The sequence below is a fragment of the Macaca thibetana genome, chromosome 6, assembly GCF_024542745.1.
Source record: "Macaca thibetana thibetana isolate TM-01 chromosome 6, ASM2454274v1, whole genome shotgun sequence".
NCBI lineage: Eukaryota > Metazoa > Chordata > Mammalia > Primates > Cercopithecidae > Macaca > Macaca thibetana.
The window spans coordinates 30,798,905-30,819,801 of record NC_065583.1 but is presented as its reverse complement, the minus strand read 5'-3'; the positions used below and the strand labels follow the sequence as shown (position 1 = coordinate 30,819,801).

The 20,897-nt window shown below is 43.3% G+C and overlaps 2 protein-coding genes and 1 long non-coding RNA gene across 4 annotated transcripts in view; 1 reads left to right on the top strand and 2 right to left on the bottom strand.

The window, feature by feature from the left end:
* Nucleotides 1–4,624, bottom strand: part of DCTN4 (dynactin subunit 4) — a 44,879-nt gene extending 40,255 nt beyond the window's left edge. For both annotated transcript variants that reach the window (XM_050793676.1, XM_050793677.1), the window contains exons 1-2: nt 4,379–4,624; nt 1,942–2,012 (exon numbers count right to left, since the gene is read on the bottom strand). In XM_050793676.1, the coding sequence (XP_050649633.1) occupies nt 1,942–2,012; nt 4,379–4,513 (206 nt within the window). In that variant the 5' untranslated portion in view covers nt 4,514–4,624. The remainder of the gene's footprint in view (nt 1–1,941; nt 2,013–4,378) is intronic.
* The window catches only part of RPS14 (ribosomal protein S14), a 520,685-nt gene that overhangs the window by 308,577 nt on the left and 191,211 nt on the right, over nt 1–20,897 (bottom strand). The gene's annotated exons all lie outside the window — the stretch shown is intronic.
* LOC126956621 (uncharacterized) lies at nt 4,530–19,878 on the top strand. Its single transcript, XR_007726424.1, has 3 exons — nt 4,530–4,851; nt 19,251–19,301; nt 19,716–19,878. It is a non-coding gene; the product is annotated as an uncharacterized LOC126956621 (long non-coding RNA).

The following is a 20,897-nucleotide window of genomic DNA, read 5'->3' as shown; positions in this document are numbered from 1 at the left end:
AGGGTATGGGGGTGTGACTAATAGCAAAAGGACTTTCACTTCAAGCTAAAAACTAAACACCATCCTGAAGCAATGAGCACGCCTAGCAGCCATACCTTGGTTCCTAAGACTATTCTCCAATAAAGTGAACTAAGGCTCCTTAGAGAAACAACTGTTAAGACTGACACAGAAAATATACAAAATGAAGTCAGGCACAGCAGCTCACACTTGTAATCCTAGCACTTTGGGAAACCAAGACAGGTGAAGTGCTTGAGCCCAGGAGTTGGAGACCAGCCTGGGCAACATGGCAAAAGCCTGTCTCTCCAAAAAATACAAAAATTATCCAGGTGTGGTAGCACGTGCCTGTAGTCTCAGCTACTCAGGAGGCTGAGGTGGAAGCACTACTTGAGCCTGGGAGGTTGAGGCTGCAGTGAGCCAAGACTGCACCACTGCACTTCAGCCTAGGCGCCAAAGTGAGACTCAGTCTCAAAAACACACACACACACACACACACACACACAAAAAAAAAAAAAAACATACACACAAGATGAGTCTGGAGTATCTTGTAGTACTGGTAAGAAAATGATCGAAGTAATGAACAGAGAACTCTCTCCTGCCCCTAATGATGGGGGTATGTCAAAGGGATCTAGGAGTCAACTGAAAGAGCTCCCAATGGCGAAAGCTGAAATAATTTGAACAAAATAAATAAATAAATAAATAAAGTAGTATTGGATTACACCCCAAAGTGTAAAATAAATATTCATGATCCCACTGTCCTATAAGTAAGTGATTTAAAAAATAAATGGGGGGAGAAGACACAGATAGATCTTCCATGCAAAAGAATTACAAATCCCAATAATTTATGCAGATAGTCCTTAAGGACAGGGGAGCATAATTCCCTAGTCTTTAAGTATAGGCTGTGACAGTGATTTTCCTTCCAAAGAGGAGAGTACAAAAAAGAAGGAAGAGCAGTAACTTTACAGTGCAGAAACCTGACAAACACTAGCTCAAGCCAGATAATCAAGGTTAACACCAACAGTGACAAGTCTTAAGTATTTACCCTTGACACGATGTAATGGAAGACGGCACTTTATCTCTGTGGCTCTCCTCCCCAAAATACATTCCCCTAGTCTGATGAGAAAAAAACATCATGCAAATCCTAATGGAATGACACTCTATCAAATGCCTCACGAGTAGTCCTCAATACTTTTGAGGTCATCAAAACCAAGGAAATTTTAAGAAACTACCACACCCAAGCAGAGCCTAGGGAGATATGACTATTAAATATAATGTGATATCCTGAAAAGAATCCTGGGAAAAAAGGAGACTAGGGAAAAACTAAGGAAATCTGAATAAAATGTAGTTTATTGGTTCATTAATTGTAACAAATATACCACACGAATGTAAAATGTTAACAATAGGGGAGACTGGATGTGAGGTAAATGGGGACTCTCCGTACTATCTTCACCATAATTCTGAAGTATAAAACTGTTCTAAAGTAGAAAATCTATTTCAAAAATCAAAAGACATTTAATCTTTGCCAATGGTGATGCTTAAAAATGATAAAGAGCTGGTTAAAAAAGTTAATTTCATGTGTCGTTTTTTTGAGACAAAGACTTGCTGTGTTGCCCAGGCTGGAGTGCAGTGGTGTGATCGTGGCTCACCGCAACGTCTGCCTCCCAGGTTCAAGCAATTCTCCTGCCTCAGCCTCCCAAGTAGCTGGGACTACAGGTGCGTGCCACCACGCCCAGCTAATTTTTTGTATTTTTAGTAGAGATAGGGTTTCACCCTGTTAGTCAGGATGGTATCGATCTACTGACCTCGTGATCCCCGCCTCGGCCTCCCAAAGTGCTGGGTTTACAGGTGTGAGCCACCATGCCTGGCCCATGTGTCTTTTTAACCAGCTATTTTAGAGAACAGTCAAGGAAAACAGGGAAAGAAATATATATATCCAGGTCTTACCTATTCTTTTTTAGTTTGGCTTCAGCCGACGGCATATTTTCTAAACAACTGGGACAATAATGGGAGTCCACCTAGGAGGAAACAAGAAAAAAGAAAGAGGAGAACTCAGTTTAACTTGTGTATATGTGTTGTCAAATAGTGAATTTTAAAATATGTTATACTGTAGCAGAAGGCAGACTGTTCTCAGCTTAGGGTTTATTCTTCAGTCACCTGTTTTTTGTTTTTGTGTGTTTTTTTTTCCTTCTGGATTTAAAAAACCCTTCTATTTTTCTCATCTCTCCTATTCCATCATTGAGATTTTATGTGTTGAAAGTTGTTTATTTAACAATCTACAGTTTCCAATTGAACTCCATAGAATTCTATGATAATCTAATGAAGAGTTTAATAAAACAATTCAATTTGTAAAGTTGTGATAAAATATCCTCCTGTCTAGGCTAGCTTTATATGACTATAAAAACTTGACCATACTTTAATTGTTGAAGGAAATTTTTTTAAAGATTTCTCATTATTGAAGTAATACAGGTTGACTCAAGGAAAGCATAAATATTTACATAGTCAGCTACAGCCAACCAATTAGAGATTCTTAATTAATCTATTAATGGGACAGTCTTATTGTACTTAAAAAAACTGGGAGTCAAAAAATTAAGTTCATTTTACTTTTTCAAAGTCTGAATAATTATTTTCTTTAATGTAGGTCCTATTTGACAATTACAGAACTCTAGTCACCTGCAAATGAAGAGACAATCACTGGAACATAAATACTATGACAGAAACTGACTTTTTTCATCATTTGCTATAAACAGGTCAATTTGACAAGATTAATAAAGTTGTTGCTCAAATAATCTCCAGGAACACAAAATACAGTATTGCTAGTACCTGCACTGACTCATCAAAAAAGGCAAAATACAAATCATTCCTTTTTGCCCCCTTTCCATATTCTGCTTGTCTGTTCATGTGCAGCTCCAGACCCAGATTCTCCATTAGAACGTCACGGCCTGCCCCAGCCCTCAGAGCTTCATCTTTCCCTAAACTCTAATGGCCTCCACATCACAGGTACACATCAGGCTGTAAAAGATGCTGTCACAGACTGGATGTCCTAATTGAAGAGACCCTTAGAGACAGATCATGGAGACTGAGCACTCTGTTCACCACAGAAGAATATGATCCAATAAATTCTGGAGGTGGAGCTGGAATAGGGAATCATCAAGGAGATACACACAAGGAAAGTGCTAATGGAGATAAGAAGAAAAATCAATGCCATATTTTTACGATTTTTCTCGTATTATTTTATTGCTTTTCTTGACTATTTCTATTATGAAAAGTATCTTCAATAAAATAAGTTATTAATAACACATTAAATAGCTTATAGTATGTGTTTTCATGTGCACTTATTTTAACAGTCCCGGGATCTTCAGTAAAAAACACTCTGAGTTAGGCTGTTTAGATTCAAATCCAGGCCCTCCCTCCCACCCCCAAATTACTGGCTGTGTGACTTACAGCAAACACTCTGTATCTGTTTCTCTACCTGTAAAAAAAAATTTTCTTAAAGGTATCCACTTCATTGGTTTGGACAGAAGATTACATAAATCACATGACATATAGCAAGTATCGAACAAGCAGCAACTATTATTACTATCAGCTTTTTCTTCACTAGACTATGGCTTATTACACAGCGCATGTTATGTCTTACTCGCCTTTTAATCCCTTAAGCCTACTGAATAAACAAGATGTGCCAAGCGCTGCAGAAGTTTTGGGGTTTTGTTATTTGGTGACTTTTTACTGGCCGGGGTCGTCTTCTTTTTGAAAAATCCAACTTCGGACGCCCGCTCATGCCAGGGAAGGACAGATCGTTCTCTAGCTCCATGAATACACTTTCAGCTTCTTACATGACATACTCTATCCTGAGGGCTTTGCACATAACTCACGCCGCCCCAACCTCTCCCCGGCTGCGGGCCTTGGCCTGAGTCAGGAACAGGGCAAGGCAGTCTGACGAGGGCCCAATTTCTGGACAAAAGAGGAGCAGAACTTCCACGATGGGAGAACCATGACTGAGAACGCCTGCGCCTTCCTCCATCCTCGCAATAAAAGCTGGAAAGGCAGTTTTTCGCCCCTCAAATGAACTGAACTAAGCACCCCCAGACCTTTCTCTGTAGTCCACCCAATTACAAAGCCCCATCGGAGACAGACACGGTCCCTAAGTCAAGTTTGTCCAATCAGAGGCCGCTCTAGAACCAGAAGATCCTCTCAGCCCCACCCGAGGCTGCTCCTCCTTTCCAAGTGACAGATTATAAGCAAATCAAATCGCAGGCAAAGCCGAGTGACGGAAGACATAACCAATCAGTAAGGAAGGAAAATAGCTCCAGCCCGCCGGTGGCAGTGACTAGGAGGAACGCCGCGCCCCCCACCCCCCACACTCGCTATGGGGCGACTCCCTTACCTCGTGAGACACACATTCCAGCGACCGCAGTTCGCTACAATAGCGGCAGAAGTAGAGCTGCGAGAGCGGGGCCCGAACCTTCTTTTCTCCCTGGACTAGATAGAGAACCCGGTCCGACTGCAGCAACGACGCCATCTTGGGGAGGGAGGAGCCGACGACCCTCCCGCCGCATCACGTGACCCGAGAGCCGGCGTCTTCCTAGCTGCCTTCCCTACGTCTTCCTACGTAGACTTTGACGTTAGGCTTCCCACCTCTTCCTGCTCTGCGCCCGTCGAAAACCAGAGCGCGCGTGCGCAGCTGGGATCCCAGTTTTCTCCCCAACCCTGGGCCTGTGCCCCAGCGGTTGTGTGAGCGTCCACTGCTCTTCCTGTCATTAGGTCTGGACTCAGTGAGCTCCTTTTATTCTTTTCTTCCAGAATGGAAGGCAGCTCTTTTGTCTTATTTACTACGGCCTCCCCTGCCCCACTTAACAGGTGAGCATCCAGGAGACAAATGGAAGGTCTCAAAGGGACAGGGCTCCGTGGGGACTGAAAGACAAGAGTCACACCAGCACTGTCTTCTGAGTCTTGCCAATGGCCTTTGGGAACTTTCACATACATTATCTCGCTTGAAACTCAGGCTGTGAGTTCCTCCACGCAGGTTTTGAGTACAGAGTTAGCATTAGGTCTAAGTGTGTATTGTGGACCTTCAATAAGTATGAAAGGAGGGAATGAAATCAATGAATGAACAATGTTGGTAGGCATCTACGTTTTTCTCATGTGTAAACTAAGGCTCAGGTCTGCGTCTTGGGTGAGCAGCGACTATGTGAGACTGGTATTACGTGGGTGGGAAAAGAATATATCAACAGTTTTAGGTTGATACATTCAACCTAAAAGAAATGCAGATGTATTAGAAAAGGTATGGAAATACGTTGAAAAGTTGCAGTGGGCCGACCAGCCAGAGAGGAGCTGACTTCAAGGAAACAAAGACTTGCTGGAGATTTTTATCGGATGGTTCTTGGCCTGCAGAGTGCTGTGCAATACCCATAACTCCAAGGTTACAGGGAGCTAACTTGCATGTGTCTCGTGATAGCTGAGTGCAGGAAGATTGTGAGTTATTTGCACAGGAGGGCTATGTGTCCTGCACCATGAAGAAAGGCAGACTTAGAGCGCATCTGCTCTTTTTGCTTTCCCTTGGTCCTACTAGCCTGACTCCCTTTCTCTCATTGGGACTCCACAGTATGTAAAATGACCACCTAGAATTGCCTAGCAGAAACTGGAGCCTCTGTTGCCTGTTACCAGGTCTGCGTTTTTATAATTGTAGTAGTGTTGTATTATTTACCTGTCTGACGTTAGAGTTGGTGATTTAGGAGAAAGGGAACTGAATACTATTAGCAAACATTTATTGAGCACTTATTAAATGCAGCACACTGTGCCAAAACTTTACATATATTGTCTAATTCTTACAACAACTCCAAAAGGCTTGTGGCTATCATTATTTCTATTTTACAGAGCAGGAAACTGAGGCACAGGGAAGTGCAGTGACTCATCTGTAAGGTTTCATAGAGGTAGAACCCTTTTCTGTCTGATTCTAGTGCTTCCAGGCATAACCCCTATGTATACTCTCTGCAGCATATTTTCTAATATAGTGATGTTAATAATGTTTTAATTTAATTTAATGTAACTTAATTTAGGAGAGCTAAGTAATTAAACATGAGGCCAAAGTACGTAAGAAAGTGGCAGTCTTTTATTGCAAATATGCACACACTCTCGGGCGAGGTTCTCTGGTCCTCAGGTGTGGGGGGCCAGGGAAGTCGCGCCGGCGCTCTTGGGTGATGTTCTCCGGTCCACAAATGCGGGGGCTGAAGAAGTCACACCGGCGCTTACCGGCGGTGGACTTTTATGCCTGGGAGCAAGAAGGGGAGGAGTTTGGGGTGTGTGTGTAGGAGTGGTTTCTTGAATTTCGGTGTCCCCAGCTTGACGTCACTCTGCTCATGCTCAGTTGATTTGGTTCTTTTCCCGGGCATGGGAATTTTTCCCAGGCACGGGAAAATCTGTGATGAAGAACCCGGAAACAACAGGGACTGCTCCATCTTGTTCACCTTCCTCCATCTTGTCCCTTCTCCCTCACCCAAACAAATAATACCTTACATTCATATAGACCTTTTTGACTTATGCAGTGCTAATCTCACAATTTATGTCACGCTTTACCAATTAAGCCTAAAAGTCATTATGTGTTCACCAAGCAATAGCCTGGTACTAATTTAGTTTCATAGGTAGCTTCTGCTCCTAGGAGAAAATATATTACTAGCCAACTGACTTGCAGTTACTTCTTTAGGTTAATGAATTCGTTGGCTTTCTGGCTTATAAACTAGTCTCTACTGAGATTAAATTCCCTTTTCTGGACTATGCTGTTAAAATGAAGTCCAAGAGGCTGCAGGTACAGAAAGGTTGCAGACTTGAGCTGAATCCACATAAAACAGACACTTTTTATAGAGCACTGATTTTTGAATAATTCAGTGGCCAATTATCTTGTCCATGCTACATGCCCGGTGCTGGGGAGGGAACTAGCGATAAATGAGATACTTTCTGTCCTCGAAGGCTCAGAGTCTAGGTCCTAGGGCAGTGTTTCTCAAGTGTGGTCCTGGATCACCTACATGAGAATTACTTGAGGGATTTATAAATGTAGATTCAGGGCTCTGCCCAAGACCCAAATTGGAATTTCTGGGGTGGGGTCCAGGAATCTAAATTTCTAACAAGCTCCCAGGTGAATCTCATGCTTACTAAATTGGAAAAGTACTGCTTTTTGATAATCACTTAATTTTGAAGGGGTGGCCTGCCCCTCCACACCTGTGGGCGTTTCTCATTAGGTGGAACGAGAGACTTGAGAAAAGAAATGAGACACAGAGACAAAGTATAGAGATAGAAAAAGTAGGCCCGGGGGACCGGCGCTCAGCATACAGAGGACCCACACCAGCACCGGTCTCTGAGTTCCCTTAGTATTTATTGATAATTCTCTTACCATCTTATAAAAAAAGGGAAGTGGCAGGATAATAGGATCATCGTAGGGAGAAGGTCAGCAGTAAGACATATGAATAAAGATCTCTGTGACATAAATAAGTTTAAGGAAAAGTGCTGTGCCTTGATGTGCATATGCAAACATCTTCATAAACCTTTTAGTGCATAAAGAGCAGCATTGCACTAGCAAGCGCCACCTTTCGCCCTAAGGTGGTTTTCTCCTTTCTCAGTAAACAGAACATACAATCGGGTTTTACACCGAGATGTTTCATTGCTCAGGGACCGGCAGGAGACAGATGCTTTTCTCTATCTCAACTGCCAACAACCGCCAAGAGGCCTTCTTTCCTCTTGTACTAGTCCTCCTCAGCACAGATCCTTCACGGGTGTCAGGCTAGGGGACGATCAGGTTTTTCCCATCCCACGAGGCCATATTTCAGACTATCACATGGGGAGAAACCTTGGACAATACCTAGCTTTCCTAGGCAGAGGTCCCTGCGACCTTTGGCAGTGTACCTGTCCCTGGGTACTTGAGATTAAGAGAATGGTGATGACTTTTAACCAGCAAGCTGCCTTCAGTTACTTGTTTAACAAAGCACACCCTGCACAGCCCAAAATCCTTTAAACCTTGAGTCACCACAGCACATGTCTCTTGCAAGGACAGGGTTGGGGGTAGGGTCACAGATTAACAGCATCTCAAATACAGAACAAAATGGAGTCTCTTATGTCTACTTCTTTCTATATAGAGACAGTAACAGTCTGATCTTTCTTTCTTTTCCCCACAAATTGTCTGTTTTTGGCCTTGGGACTGGGCATGGTGGGCCTTATCTCTGATGCCTTTTGACTATTGATAACACTGCCTGGCAGGATATCAGATGTTCTGTGCCCAGTGTGCTGTGGAATATGGAGTCGCTTGTGGCAGAAAAGTGAAACACCCTACCTATCTCTTGCTATGCCTCTCTCTCTACCTTCAAGGGAACTGGATTCTATTCTTTATAACTCCAGTTCCACAGAACCCTATCTGCCAGACTCTGAAAATTAGACTTGACTTTGGAGATCCGTGTTCCAGTGCCAACTCCAGTTTCCAGGCCCAGGCTCTCCCCTAATCTTTTTATTAATAACTATATAATTAATACATGAATACATTCTTGGGATTCCTCTGTCAAACATGGAAGTGCGGAAGAGTTAACAGTCTATGGAGTAACCTTTCACCAGTGTAGGGTGTGAGCCTGTGAATAAATGTCTGCGTCTTCTTTTTTTCAGGCCCACTCTCCATGGTTCCTTAAAGGGTTCTAGCAGGATCGAGTCCTAGTTGTGCACAATGGTGACCAGCTTGATAATGTAGCCTTGTGTTGCTTTTTCACTCTTCCCAGCCCTGGACTCACGCTCATTCACTTCTCAATGCTGGCTTCCTGCCTGCAGGCTCTCATTTTGAGCTCTGCTTTCTAGGGGGAGCTCAGGCTAATACAGAGACCCTAAAGTTGAACTGGCAGGTCAAAGGATAACCGCATTTAGTAAATACTGGCAATGAGCCCTTGTGAAATGCTAGGCCAATTTACACTGTCACTGTAAGTGTATGAGATATCGATTTCCCACTGTTTTGCTTACCTGGAATATTATCAAATTTCCAGTGGATAGTTTTGGCACTTTCTAGCTATGTGATCTTTTAAAAGCCATTAACACCTCAGAGTCTTGTTTCAAGACACATAGATTGAGAACAATAATCCCTGCCTTGGTGAAAATAAAAAATCATCCAGGCTGTGAAAGCATTTTGTAAGCTTTGAAGTACTAAGCACATGGAAGAAATGCTCCCTTAATGTCCCAAATATAAAAAACTGAAAGTGGTTTTCATTTTTATAGAGTCCTTCAGAGTAAATCCACAATAATAATGGAAAAAACTGGGAGTTAGTCAGAATTTGGTCAAATGAGGTCTTGTGAAGGGGACCGAATCTGGGCTCTGACCTCGAAGACTCAGGGTTTTCTATAGCTTAGGAATCCCGGGGAACTGCTTTAACCAATGCTGGCCACCTGCCCTGGCTGCCTTCCCCACTTGGTTTCCTACTTGAAAACTGTATTAATTACAGGGTTTCCTGTGTTGAATCTATCTGCAGGCTAATCTAAAAGTCATAGTAAGTGAACAGAGGGGGAAGAAAAAAGAAGTCCCTGTTTCATAACTATCCATGCTAGCGCCTGTGGGGGCCCTGCCCAGGAAATGTGGTGGCGGCAGGGCTAAAGCTAATTTCCCAAGTGTAAACATGGCAAAAGGCTGCTGGCCTGCCTTTATTCTGGGAAATCTTTTGAATCGTTTTTGCTTTTGAATTGAACTGAACTGTAAATTGTTTTTGTCTTTTGTTTTTTCAAGTGCAAAATTGTTCAGTCTTTTCTTTTTGTTTTTCTTTTTTTTTTTTTAAGAGACAGAGTCTTGCTCTGTTGCCCAGGCTGGAGTGCAGTGGCTATAAGAGCTTACTGCAACCTGGACCTCCTGGGATCAAGTGATCCTCCACCTTAGCCTCCTGAGTAGCTAGGACTACAGGCACATGCCACCATGCTTAGCTTATTTTTAAATGTTTTGTAGAGGTGGAAGTCTTGCTATGTTGCCCAGGCTGGCCTCTAACTCCTGGGCTCAAGGGATCCTCCGCACTTTGGCATCCCAGAGTGTTGGGATTACAGGTGTGAGCCATTGTGTTTGGCCAAGTTCGGTCTACGATTTTTTTTTTTTTTTTTTTTACAGGGCTCATTTTTTCTCATATACCTGGCACTCCTACAGTAGCTATACCCTTACCCACACCTAGCTGCCCCAGCCAAAAACCTGAGAGCTTCCTTGGTGGCTCCTTCCTTTGATTTTACCACCCGAGTATCTCTAACACATGCCTCTCTATTCCACTCATCTCTTCTGCATGTTTGTCCTGACTCACCTCTGAGCACTCACACCGAACAAAGGGCTACAGCTCTCGGTGAAATGAGGGTGAAATCATGAAACAGTAAAGCCAGAGGTGACCTTAGAGAGTAATCCAGTCCCCTTATTTTAAGATCAAAGGAGGTGAAGCTAGGGTTTGAACTCAGGGCTTGGTTCCAAGTTTCCTGCTTTTACTACACTTGGCTGGCGCTTGGTAAAGAAAAAATTATTCAAAGATAGTTGTCAAAGCACAAGAAGAAAGACTTTATTCAGGACCATCGTGATCGGTATAGGGACTACTGCAATGGGGTCTGGCAGTAGGGGAGAGAGATTGGGTTCAACTCCCAATACAGCATGGCCCAGTGGGAATGTATAGCCAAGGAGCAGGGTGGGGGTTGCTGGAAGGAAAATTGCTAAGAGCAAACATCAGGAGTAAGGGGGATTCTGGCTAAACTCACCTAACGGGATTCTTGCTGAGGACAGGCCAGGGTCATCAGACAGCACGTGGGGGATGGTAGAGGATGAGGAACCTAGTCATAGGGGGGTTCTCAGTAAACTGACTTAGCAGAGTTCTTCACTAAAACCACTTTTTTTTTTTTGAGACGGAGTCTCGCTCTGTCACCCAGGCTGGAGTGCCATGGCACAATCCCAGCTCACTGCAAGCTCCGCCTCCCAGGTTCACGCTATTCTCCTGCCTCAGCCTCCTGAGTAGCTGGGACTACAGGTGCCCGCCACCACAGCCGGCTAACTTTTTTTATTTTTAGTAGAGATGGAGTTTTACCGTGTTAGCCAAGATGGTCTCGATCTCCTGACCTCGTGATCCGCCCACCTTGGCCCCCGCAAAGTGCTGGGATTATAGGCATAAGCCACCATGCCTGGCCCACTAAAACCACTTTTTATGAGGAAGTGCACAGATGGGCCTACAGAAGATTCCGAAGCCTGACTAAAATTTGGCCAAGCAAAGAATGTTTCTCACCCTCCCTCTTGCACAATTCACCACCCAACCCCAAGGCTTGCTTCTAGGAGAGCACCAGTGTATTGCTCACTGAATTGAGCAAAATAGAACTGAAGACTGAATTCCTGCCTAACTCAGTGCCTGGCACAAAGCAAACTCTCAGTTAGTATTTGTTGAGTGGATGAATACTATTTTAAACCGTCTGGAACTTGCTGCCATATGGAAGCTGGCAACTAAAAAAAAAATTTTTTTTCTTTTTCACCTTTAAGCAGTTCCTTCTTTCAGAAGGCAGAACAAGAACTGGGGGGAGAAAGGAAGATTGCAATTTTGAATTGTGTGGTCAGGGTAACCCTCTTGAAAAGGTAAGGTTTGAGCAAAGATTTGAAGGAGGTACAGCGAGAGCCCAGTGGCTATCTGGGGAAAGAGCCTTCTCTAAGGTCTCTAAGGTGTGTGTGAGGAGCAGCAAGACCTGTGTCACTGTTAGAGAGTGAGCAAGGGGGAGGGGTTTAGGGGATGATGTCCCAGAGTTAACGGGGGCTGGGGGTGCACTCATGTAGGATCTCAAAGGGCGTTTAAAGGATGTTGAATTTTTCTCTGAAGGGAATGTGGAACCATTGCAGGATTTCGAGCACAGCAGTGATGTGATCTAATCTACACTTTACAGGGGTCATTTCTGACATCATTTTGGAAATGGACTGTAGAGAGACAAGGATAGAATCAGGGCTCAGTTAGCAAACTGCAATAGTGATCCAAGCAAAAGAAGATAGTGCCATGGACCAGGGATTCTGGCTGTATTTTGAAGATAGAGCCTATGGGATTTCCTCATGCCCATAGACTGCCATATGGGAGGGGACGGCTTGAAGTTAGGCAATGGGGAGGCCCTGGTTGGGCCAGGGGACAGTTTGTTTCTCAGTTTGACCAAATTCAGCCACTGGGGGTTTATTTCCTCAGAAATTACCAAGACTATTTCTTCTCCCTGAGGTCAAGATAAAAACATCCAGGAAAGGACTAGACACTTTTATATTTAAGAAAAGGAAATGAAGCTAACTTGTTCAGTCTCTTATTTTGTTTCAACCCACAAAGCATAGTGATGACAACACAGGAAGGCATATTTCACAAGAGGCCAGAGAAATAGCCAGTCAGTCAGTTGCTAAACACATTAATCAGACCTTCAGTATTCCAGCTCATGCTGAGGTGACGCTGGTGTGGGAGAGCCCAGCCTGTTTGGAATGGGACCAAAGGCTCTCCACAGTAGCTTCTCCCCTTGCTGTGAAGGTAAAATGCGTTAATACAAGTAAAGTGGGTAGAGGGCAGCACACTATCAGTGCTGTCAGTGCTATCAGTGCTATGTAAGTATTGGTTATTAGGCCATGGAGTATGGCCCAATCCCCTCATTAACAAGTGAGAAAACAGGTTTGGAGAGAGGAATTCATTTGTCTAAAGTTACATGGGCTTTCCAGCTTTACTTCTGAGCAGCACTAAGTTGGCTTCTTAAAAAAATTGTTTTGAACAATTGGAATTTCCAGTGTTGCCCCTCTTACAATTTATTCCTGGGAAGTTCTTTTAGACTTTCAGCTGTCTCATCTGAGAGCCTTCCTGTCCTCACAGGGAAGTTTAATGGGATATTTTGTTACTCTTGAGCACTGGTGGAAGTGAGCCTCCAAGTTGGCCATCAGCGGCTAATTCCCTCTGGTGTTTCTACCCTTGTCTACCAGGGTTGGTCTGTGTGACCGACAGCATATGACAGAAGTGATGGGATGACACTTCCGAGACTAGATTATCAAAGACTGTGTCTTCTGTGTTGGACCCTCTCTTGCTGGAGTTCTCTCTCTCTGACACACACACACACACACACACCCTTTCTCTTGTATCATTTGTTTGGGAGAAGCAAGCTTCCATTTTGTGAGCAACCCCATAGCATGGCCTGTGTGGCAGGAAACTGAAGCCTCTGGCCCACAGCTGGTGAGGACTGAGGCCCGCCAGCAACCAGCGAGTGAGCTCAGAGGTGGATTCTCCAGCTCCACTTGAGTATAGAGATGATTACAGACCCAGATGACAGCCTGACTGCAAACCTGTGAGAGACCCTGAGCTAGAACCACCCAGGTTAGCAACTCCTGGACTCTGACCCTCAGAAACTGTAAGATAATAAATGTTTATTTTAAGCTGCTAAGTGTGGGGATACTTTGTTCTTTCCTTACCACCACCATAACAGTTAACCTCTGCCACACTGTATACTTCTCTTTCCATCTCTGCCCGCTCCACTGTCCTAGTCATGGCCTCATGCCCTCCCCACATGTCCCCATAACCAACTGTCTTCTCTGAGGTCAAACCCAGAAATCATCAAACCAGCTGAATCAGTCACAGTACCAACAGGAAACAGATGGTGGGCTAAAATGGATAATCTGAAGAAAGTTTAATATAGAAATTAAACTTTTAATTTCTAAAAAGTTTAACATATAAAAGGTTAATATAGAAATTAAACTATTTGCGAAATTGTGGGTGGGGTGGAGAGCAATGAAAAGGAAGGAATACTGCAGTTCACAGGGTTAGTAAAGGTGGGTGCTGTTTATGGCCTGAGGCCTGAAGAGGCAAGCAAGGGTGGGAGCAGTTACTGTACTCTGGAGACAGACAGAGCTGTGTGAAGAGGGTCCGCTGACAGGAATTGGGCCACAGAGCCAGCCTTGCAGCCCCTGGGGTGGGGGTGGGGGTAGAATGCAAAACACCTCAGCTCCTGCTGGTGCTTCCCTCTTAGATGAGCCCACCAGAAAGCTAGACATCAAGGAAATCTATCTTAATTTCCCTCAGAAGCAGATTGTGGGATAAGGGTTTAAGTGCAAGTCATTTATTTGAGAGGTTCAGAGGTTCAGGGTATACCAGTAGGGAATTGAGGAAGTGAAATAAAGAAGAGAAGACAGCTGTTATCATTGTGTTATTATGCCAGCTATCATAGTGGGTGACTGGAGCCTAGTCCCACAGAGAAACTTTGGAAACAATGAAAACACACCTCTCAGAATTATTTCACCAACGGATGAGGGAGTTGGGGTATTTGTACCCCTAAAGTCTTGGTTGAGGGCTGCTCCTGGAGAAAAGGGTTAATTCCTGGATACTTTTGGACTGACAGACCAACCTTCTGTGTTTCTGGGAAAAGCCCTCAGACACAAAGATACAGATACTGGCAACTGGAAGTCTGTGAAACGTTGAGGTAGAGAAGGCCTAAGAGATTTGTGCAGGGATTGGCAGTGTCTGCTACCAGGCCCACTGATGGGATACATTCAGATGAACCTCCCATTCACAAGGCAGGATGGAGAACTGTGCAGAGGGTGAATCTGGAAGCAAAAATGAAACTTAAGTGCATGCTTAAAGTTAATAAGTAAAACTTATTAATACTCTTAAATATAGATGCACTGTATAGGTTTCAAAACAATAATTTTTCCCTTTTATTCTCACAATTACTCTACCCTCTCTTGTAACCATGTAGCTAATTGTCTGATTCTGCTTGTGCATTATGCAGTGTGCACTGCAATTCTGATTGTGCCTGTGCATTTCACTGTGCCTTACCTAGGTCAGGAGTTGGAATTACTCAATGAGCAGAAAAAGAGGCACAGAGAGGCCCTAACTCAATAAGATGCAAGATATTTAGAATCAGTTCTTTTACTTGCTGTTGGGTAATCTTAGAAAAGTTAACATATCCTCTTTGGGCTTCTGTTTTCTGATGTGTAAAATAGGGATTGATAACATTTTCACCCTAGAACTGTTTTAAGGACTAAGTAATATAATGCATATAAAATCTTTGCTATACAATAAGTGCTAAATAAGTGTTTCATTCAAGTAAATACTCTTTTTTGAAAAATATAGGCAAATGCATATAAATATTTAAGACCAAAGTTTACTTCAAAAATTAGACTGACTGAACAGAGATATCTTCTGGTAATAGACATTCTATTATCTCTAGCTACATGACTGTGTAATAACTGAACACTTTGGAATTAAGCCATGAGAATTGATTCAAATAATTATAACCACACTAATGAGACCATATGACTATCACTCCACTTCAAAGCTATAAAACGGAATGCTTCCATTTCCTCTTCCTTCTCCCTGTCTGCTTAGCACTTTGTTTTATCTCAAATTCCACATGTTCGAGAAATTTCATCATTTCACCATCCTTCCTTGTCATTAATTCAATGAAGTCTTTCAGCCACAATACAAATTAAAATAAAAATTCCTGCCTCTTATTTTGAGGCTAGAAAGTTATTTTTTTTGAGTTAGCAAGCAAGTGGAGCTTCTCCCAAAGAATAAGAAGGCATTTTGAAAGAACTTTGGAAATTTTTTCAGGAAGAAAGGGGAAGAGAGGGAGACTAGTAATATCAGGAGTCCTGGTGCTTATTGCCTGACTTTTGGGAAGACCCGAGCTGTTTATGGGCCTGTAAGTGAGGATCTAATGTCGGAGCCAGCACAGATTCATCAGTGAAACAAAATAGATCACCCCCACACAGGTATGCTTTTAATTAAAAACTGTAGTAATCTTAAGATCCTTGAGCCTTAGTTTTAAAAAATTTTGGAGGTGCAAGTGACTTCAGAGAACATTTAACTCAACTATCTTCTTTTCACTTCTGGAACCTGAAGATAGAGAAAGGAGAAGGGACTTCCTCAGGATCACATAGCAAACTAGTGACACAGCCAGGACTAGAAGTCATGGTTTAGTACTGTTTAGTGCCAGTTTAGTACCTTTACCTTGTGCCAGTGACACACTCCCTGCCCCCATCCCCCAGTCTTCCACTCTGTCAATGAAAACCTTCTGCGATCTCTCTCTGCTCCCATGCCTCTCGTGTTAGGGAACGCATGACATCCCAAGAAGGCCTATTCTGTCCATTTTCAGACAGCTCTTTAAAAAATTCTTTCTTTGAGTGAGCTGAGATTTGCTTCTCCTCAGCTGACACTCTCTGATTCTAGGTCGGCTCCCTCTGCCCCAGGCATACTTCAGAGGTTTGCTCTGATTCCGCACTGCCTATATGAGTCCTCCCATCTCTAGACTAAACATCCTATTGTCTTACAATTCTATTCTGTTTTTGGCTGCAGTGATCTATGATTGTGCCACTGCACTCAAGCCTGGGTAACAGAGCAAGACCTTGCCTCTTAAAAAACAAATCAGTGAACTTTGAGCAAAGCAGATTATCCTCCATAATGTCAGTGGACCTCATGCAATCAATTGAAAGCCTTAAGAAAAAGATAGACCTTCCCTAGGAAAAGGGAATTCTGCCAGCAAACTGCTTTCCGACTCAGGAGGCAACATCAAGTCTTCCCTAGGTTTCTAACCTGCTGGGCTACCCTGCAGATTTTAGACTTGCTAGCCTTTACAATCATGTAAGCCACTTCCTTAAGAATCAATCTCTCTTTCTTGTTCTCTCCCTCTCTCTCTCTCTACACACACACACACACACACACACACACACACACACACACACAATTGGTTCTGTTTCTCTGGAGAACTCTGTGAGTTAATACAATAGTTTTTCAAGCATACAACTTTGCCTTCGGCACAATTTCAGAACTGGAAAGAGAAGTCTAGGTTGACCTCTTGTCATCCTATCATTCATTTATTCATTCATTCAACTAGTAGAGCGCTTATTCTGCACCTAGGTGCAGATGATTGAAAGGAAAATATTGTAACCAGAAATTTGAACTTAGGGAGGACTTTGATAAAACCAGAACCCACTCAAAATTATTAGTGCAGAGTGGCAAAGAGTTTAGGCTCAGTAGTCAAGCTGTCCTGGGTTCATAGTCTGGCTCTAACAATTGTCAGTTGGTGGCCTTGGCAAGTCACTCAATCTCCCTGAGCCTCAGTTTCCGCATCTGTAAAAGGGAGAATTTGGATTACATTGTTTTAAATTTTCCCTTTAGTTTTGGACATGCAGTGTTTCACTTTAGTGAAAATTCAGGAAGGAAAGAATTGTATGTAGTGTGAAGGCTCTACTCTAGGGCCTAGGGAAAAGTCTGATATATGATCATGCCATGCATATATACTATCTATTCAAATAGGTAATATTTACTAGGCACATGCTTTTTCACAGTAATGATTTCACTTCACCACTCCCGGCTAATTTTTTGTATTTTTAAATAGAGTCAGGGTTTCACTATGTTGGCCCTGCTGGTCTTGAACTCCTGGCCTCAAATGATCTGCTGGCTTCAGCCTCCCAAAGTGCTGGGATTACAGGTGTGAGCCACGGTGCTGACCCCTTTTGCATTTCTTTAAGTGGTAAAATAAAACATGTACATTAATATATTCCAAAGGTTTATCAACTCTCAAACATATAAAAATAAGAGGCAAAGGTGTGCAAACGGTGTACAATACCATGCTTGGTGACCAATGTTTTTGTATTCTATCTTGCTTAGAACTTATCCAAGCAGCTAAGATTATTCACCAGTTTACTTAATTTAGTATCAATCTAAATTCTCAGTTAATTAAAGACCATGGAAATTACGTTTAAGTTGATATATTACAGAGTAACATAATCATTAATGATATAAACTATTTAGGAAATTCAGATTAGCTACAATCTCCACGATAAAACACTCTCCATCACTCTCTCATCATCTTGCTTTATGTTCTTCATGGTTTCACAAACTGGTATCATCTTGCTTATTTATTTGCCTATTTATTTTTTGTGAATATTTTCCCAGTAGATGTAAGCACAATAAATAAAGATAATTTGTCTTCCTTAGTGCCTAGAACATGTAGGAGATATTCAATAAATAGCTTTGAATGAAGGAATACAGTAAGTCCTCACTCAGCCTCCTCAATAGGCTTGGACACTTTGATTTTAAGTGAAATTATATATAAGGAAATCAATTTTACCATAGACAAATGGACAGAAAGAAGAGTTAAGTTCCTACAGCATACTTCTGATAACAAAAATACCACCAAACTTCTAAATAAAGACTAACACACTTTCAATATGGAACACTGAAATAATTGTGAGTCATACATATGTTTAGTAAAGATTAGTAAAAACAAGGAAGAGAATTATTTACCCGCTTATTCCAGTTTAGAGTTCGGATGGCCAGAGCCTATCCCAGCAGTTCAGGGCTCAAGGCAGTAACCAGTCCTGGATGCCATCCCATCGCAGAGCACACTCACACACACCCACAGTCATTCACGCTGGGGCTACACACCAGTTTTCCTAACATGCACATCTGCGGGACGTGGGAGGAAACCGACCGGGGTACCTGGGGAAAATCCACGAAGACATGAGGAGGACATGCAAACTCCACACAGTTAGCAGGGAAACAATTTTTTTTCCTCATCAACGTTATAACAGAAGGATGTTATTCAGGGGTCTGCTGTACACGAATAAAATCTTTACTCATCATAATTGTACCAGATGTGAGGAATAGGTCTCATTTTATTATTTTGTGGAGCTTGGGTGGGCTACTGGGTGTCAGACTCAAAATTTTGGTTTTCTGATTTCTAATACAATAGATCATATTATTCCCCACAACAAAATAAATACATCTGTACAAGTCAAAAATGAAAAGAAAAAGTCTTGTGTAGATATAATTCCTAGAGAGGGTATTTGCTATGGATTGCATCCTAATGGGGGCCTCAAAAGGCAGTGTTGTTGTTTTTTTTTTTTTTCTGGAGACAGAATCTCACTCTGTTGCCCAGGCTGGAGTGCAGTGGGGCAATTCGGCTCACTGCCGCCTCTGCTTCCAGGGTTCAAGCGATTCTCCTGCCTCAGCCTCTCCAGTAGCTGGGATTACAGGGGCCCACCACCACACCTGGCTAATTACTGTATTTTTATTAGATACAGGGTTTCACCATGTTGGCCAGGCTGGTCTCGAACTGCTGACCTCAGGTGATCCACCCGCCTCAGCCTCCCAGAGTACTGAGATTACAGGCATGAGCCACCACCCCTGGCCAAGGCCGTGTTTTGATGGCAGCCAATGTCATTAGACTACAGCTTCTAATGTACAAGTTCCCCCCCAGTATCAGGGGCTCTCTAACAGAGTATTACTTATTTCTTTCAGGTCCTGATGGTTTTCTCTTTGGAGTGGTTGTAACAGAGGGCCAAAGAAGTTGTGAGTTGTTTTCTGGCTTTTGCTGTAACAAAAGCTTGTTGAAATTGGCTATTTCCCCTCCTCATACATCCAGCACAGCATCCATTATTCTTCCCTTCAGTGCTCTCTTAGCAAAATCAGTCCAGCTGAGGCAGCAGACTTAACATGGTATGCTCCCGTGGGGATTCAAACTTTATTTCTGGCTTGCTTTTAGGGTCCCAGGGCAAGTCGATATTAAAGAGATACTAATAAACTGCTAAATGGAAAGCGAGACTAGGCCTCAGCTGGCTCCAGTCCTGAGCTTCTGCCTTGTCCCAGAGGGTAGCCAATGTTCACAGCAGGGTACATGGAGTTACCAGTTGTCCACCCAAGGGAACTCTCATCCCCTTCACTAACCAGGGAAAATGTTGTATTAAGATTGTCCTCCTGTTGCAGTGAGCTGAGATTGTGCCACCGCACTCTAGCCTGGGTGACAGAGCGAGACTCCTCTGCGGGCAGAAAGAAAAAAAAAGATTGTCCTCCTTCAACTCTTTTTTTACTATTAAATGAGAGTTTTGTATTAAACTAGTCAGAATTTGGTTGTCCTTGTTTTTAGGTTCCCACACTATCTCTTTTGAATAAAACATGTTGTTGGGACAGCCCTTAGGGTTTTTGTCAAATCATTTCTCCTGTGAATCCCCTTCATCCTCACTGTCCTTCACTTAAGAAACTAGCATCTGATAATGATGATTTAGAGGTCATTTCTGCTGACCTCATCCCTGAATCAGAGGGAACAGCAAGGAGTAAGTTCTAAGTTTGGGGCCCACACCATATCAAATTTAGGCCTGGGGAAGGCAGTATGGCTCTTTCCAAACCCTCCAAAACACTACTGGGCTCCAAGACTGCTCAAAGTCTCACTGATAGTCAAGGCTTGTGCTCCCTTTTTCAGAAGAGTAAGATTAAAGAAAACTACTGTGAATTAAAAAGTGTGGGTACCAAGATGGGACGGGAGTCCCCTCTCTGTGGATGACATGGAGGGGGCAGAAGATTGCAGAATTGGCATTGTCCTGCATGGAAGCTGGGCCACCCACAGTGGCGTGGGAAGCCTCTCAGATGCTGGATTCTAATGGGCTCTTGATCACCTTGGATTGGGCTATTTCATTGTTATCACAAAATAAACAGGACGCTCAAAGTAATGTTATGGCAGAGAACCAACCAGCTTCACACTGGTCCTCTAAACCAATACTCACAACAGGGCTGGGAGACAGGTGTTACCTTTCCACTTTACAGAGAATGAAACAGAGAGGCAAAGCCTTCGAAGGACCCTACACTTCGGACATTGCAAAGCAGGATCTGAGTCCCGGCTCCTCCGTCCAACTAGACTTTCTTTCCTATGTCTAGACTATAGCTGGAAAGGTCCTGGAGGACACATTTTAGGCCAACCCTCTCCGTTTACAATCCAGAGAGCGGAGACCCCCGAGAAGCCAAGTGACTTGTCCGAGGCTACGCGGCGAGTGTGTGGCAAGGTAGGAGGGGAGACCGAGACGCCCTGGTCTCTCCTTTCTCTCGCAGGTTCCTTTTTCCCGGTGCACAGCCCGCAGGAGACGCTGGAGGAGGAGCTGAGCCGGAGTTGCCGTG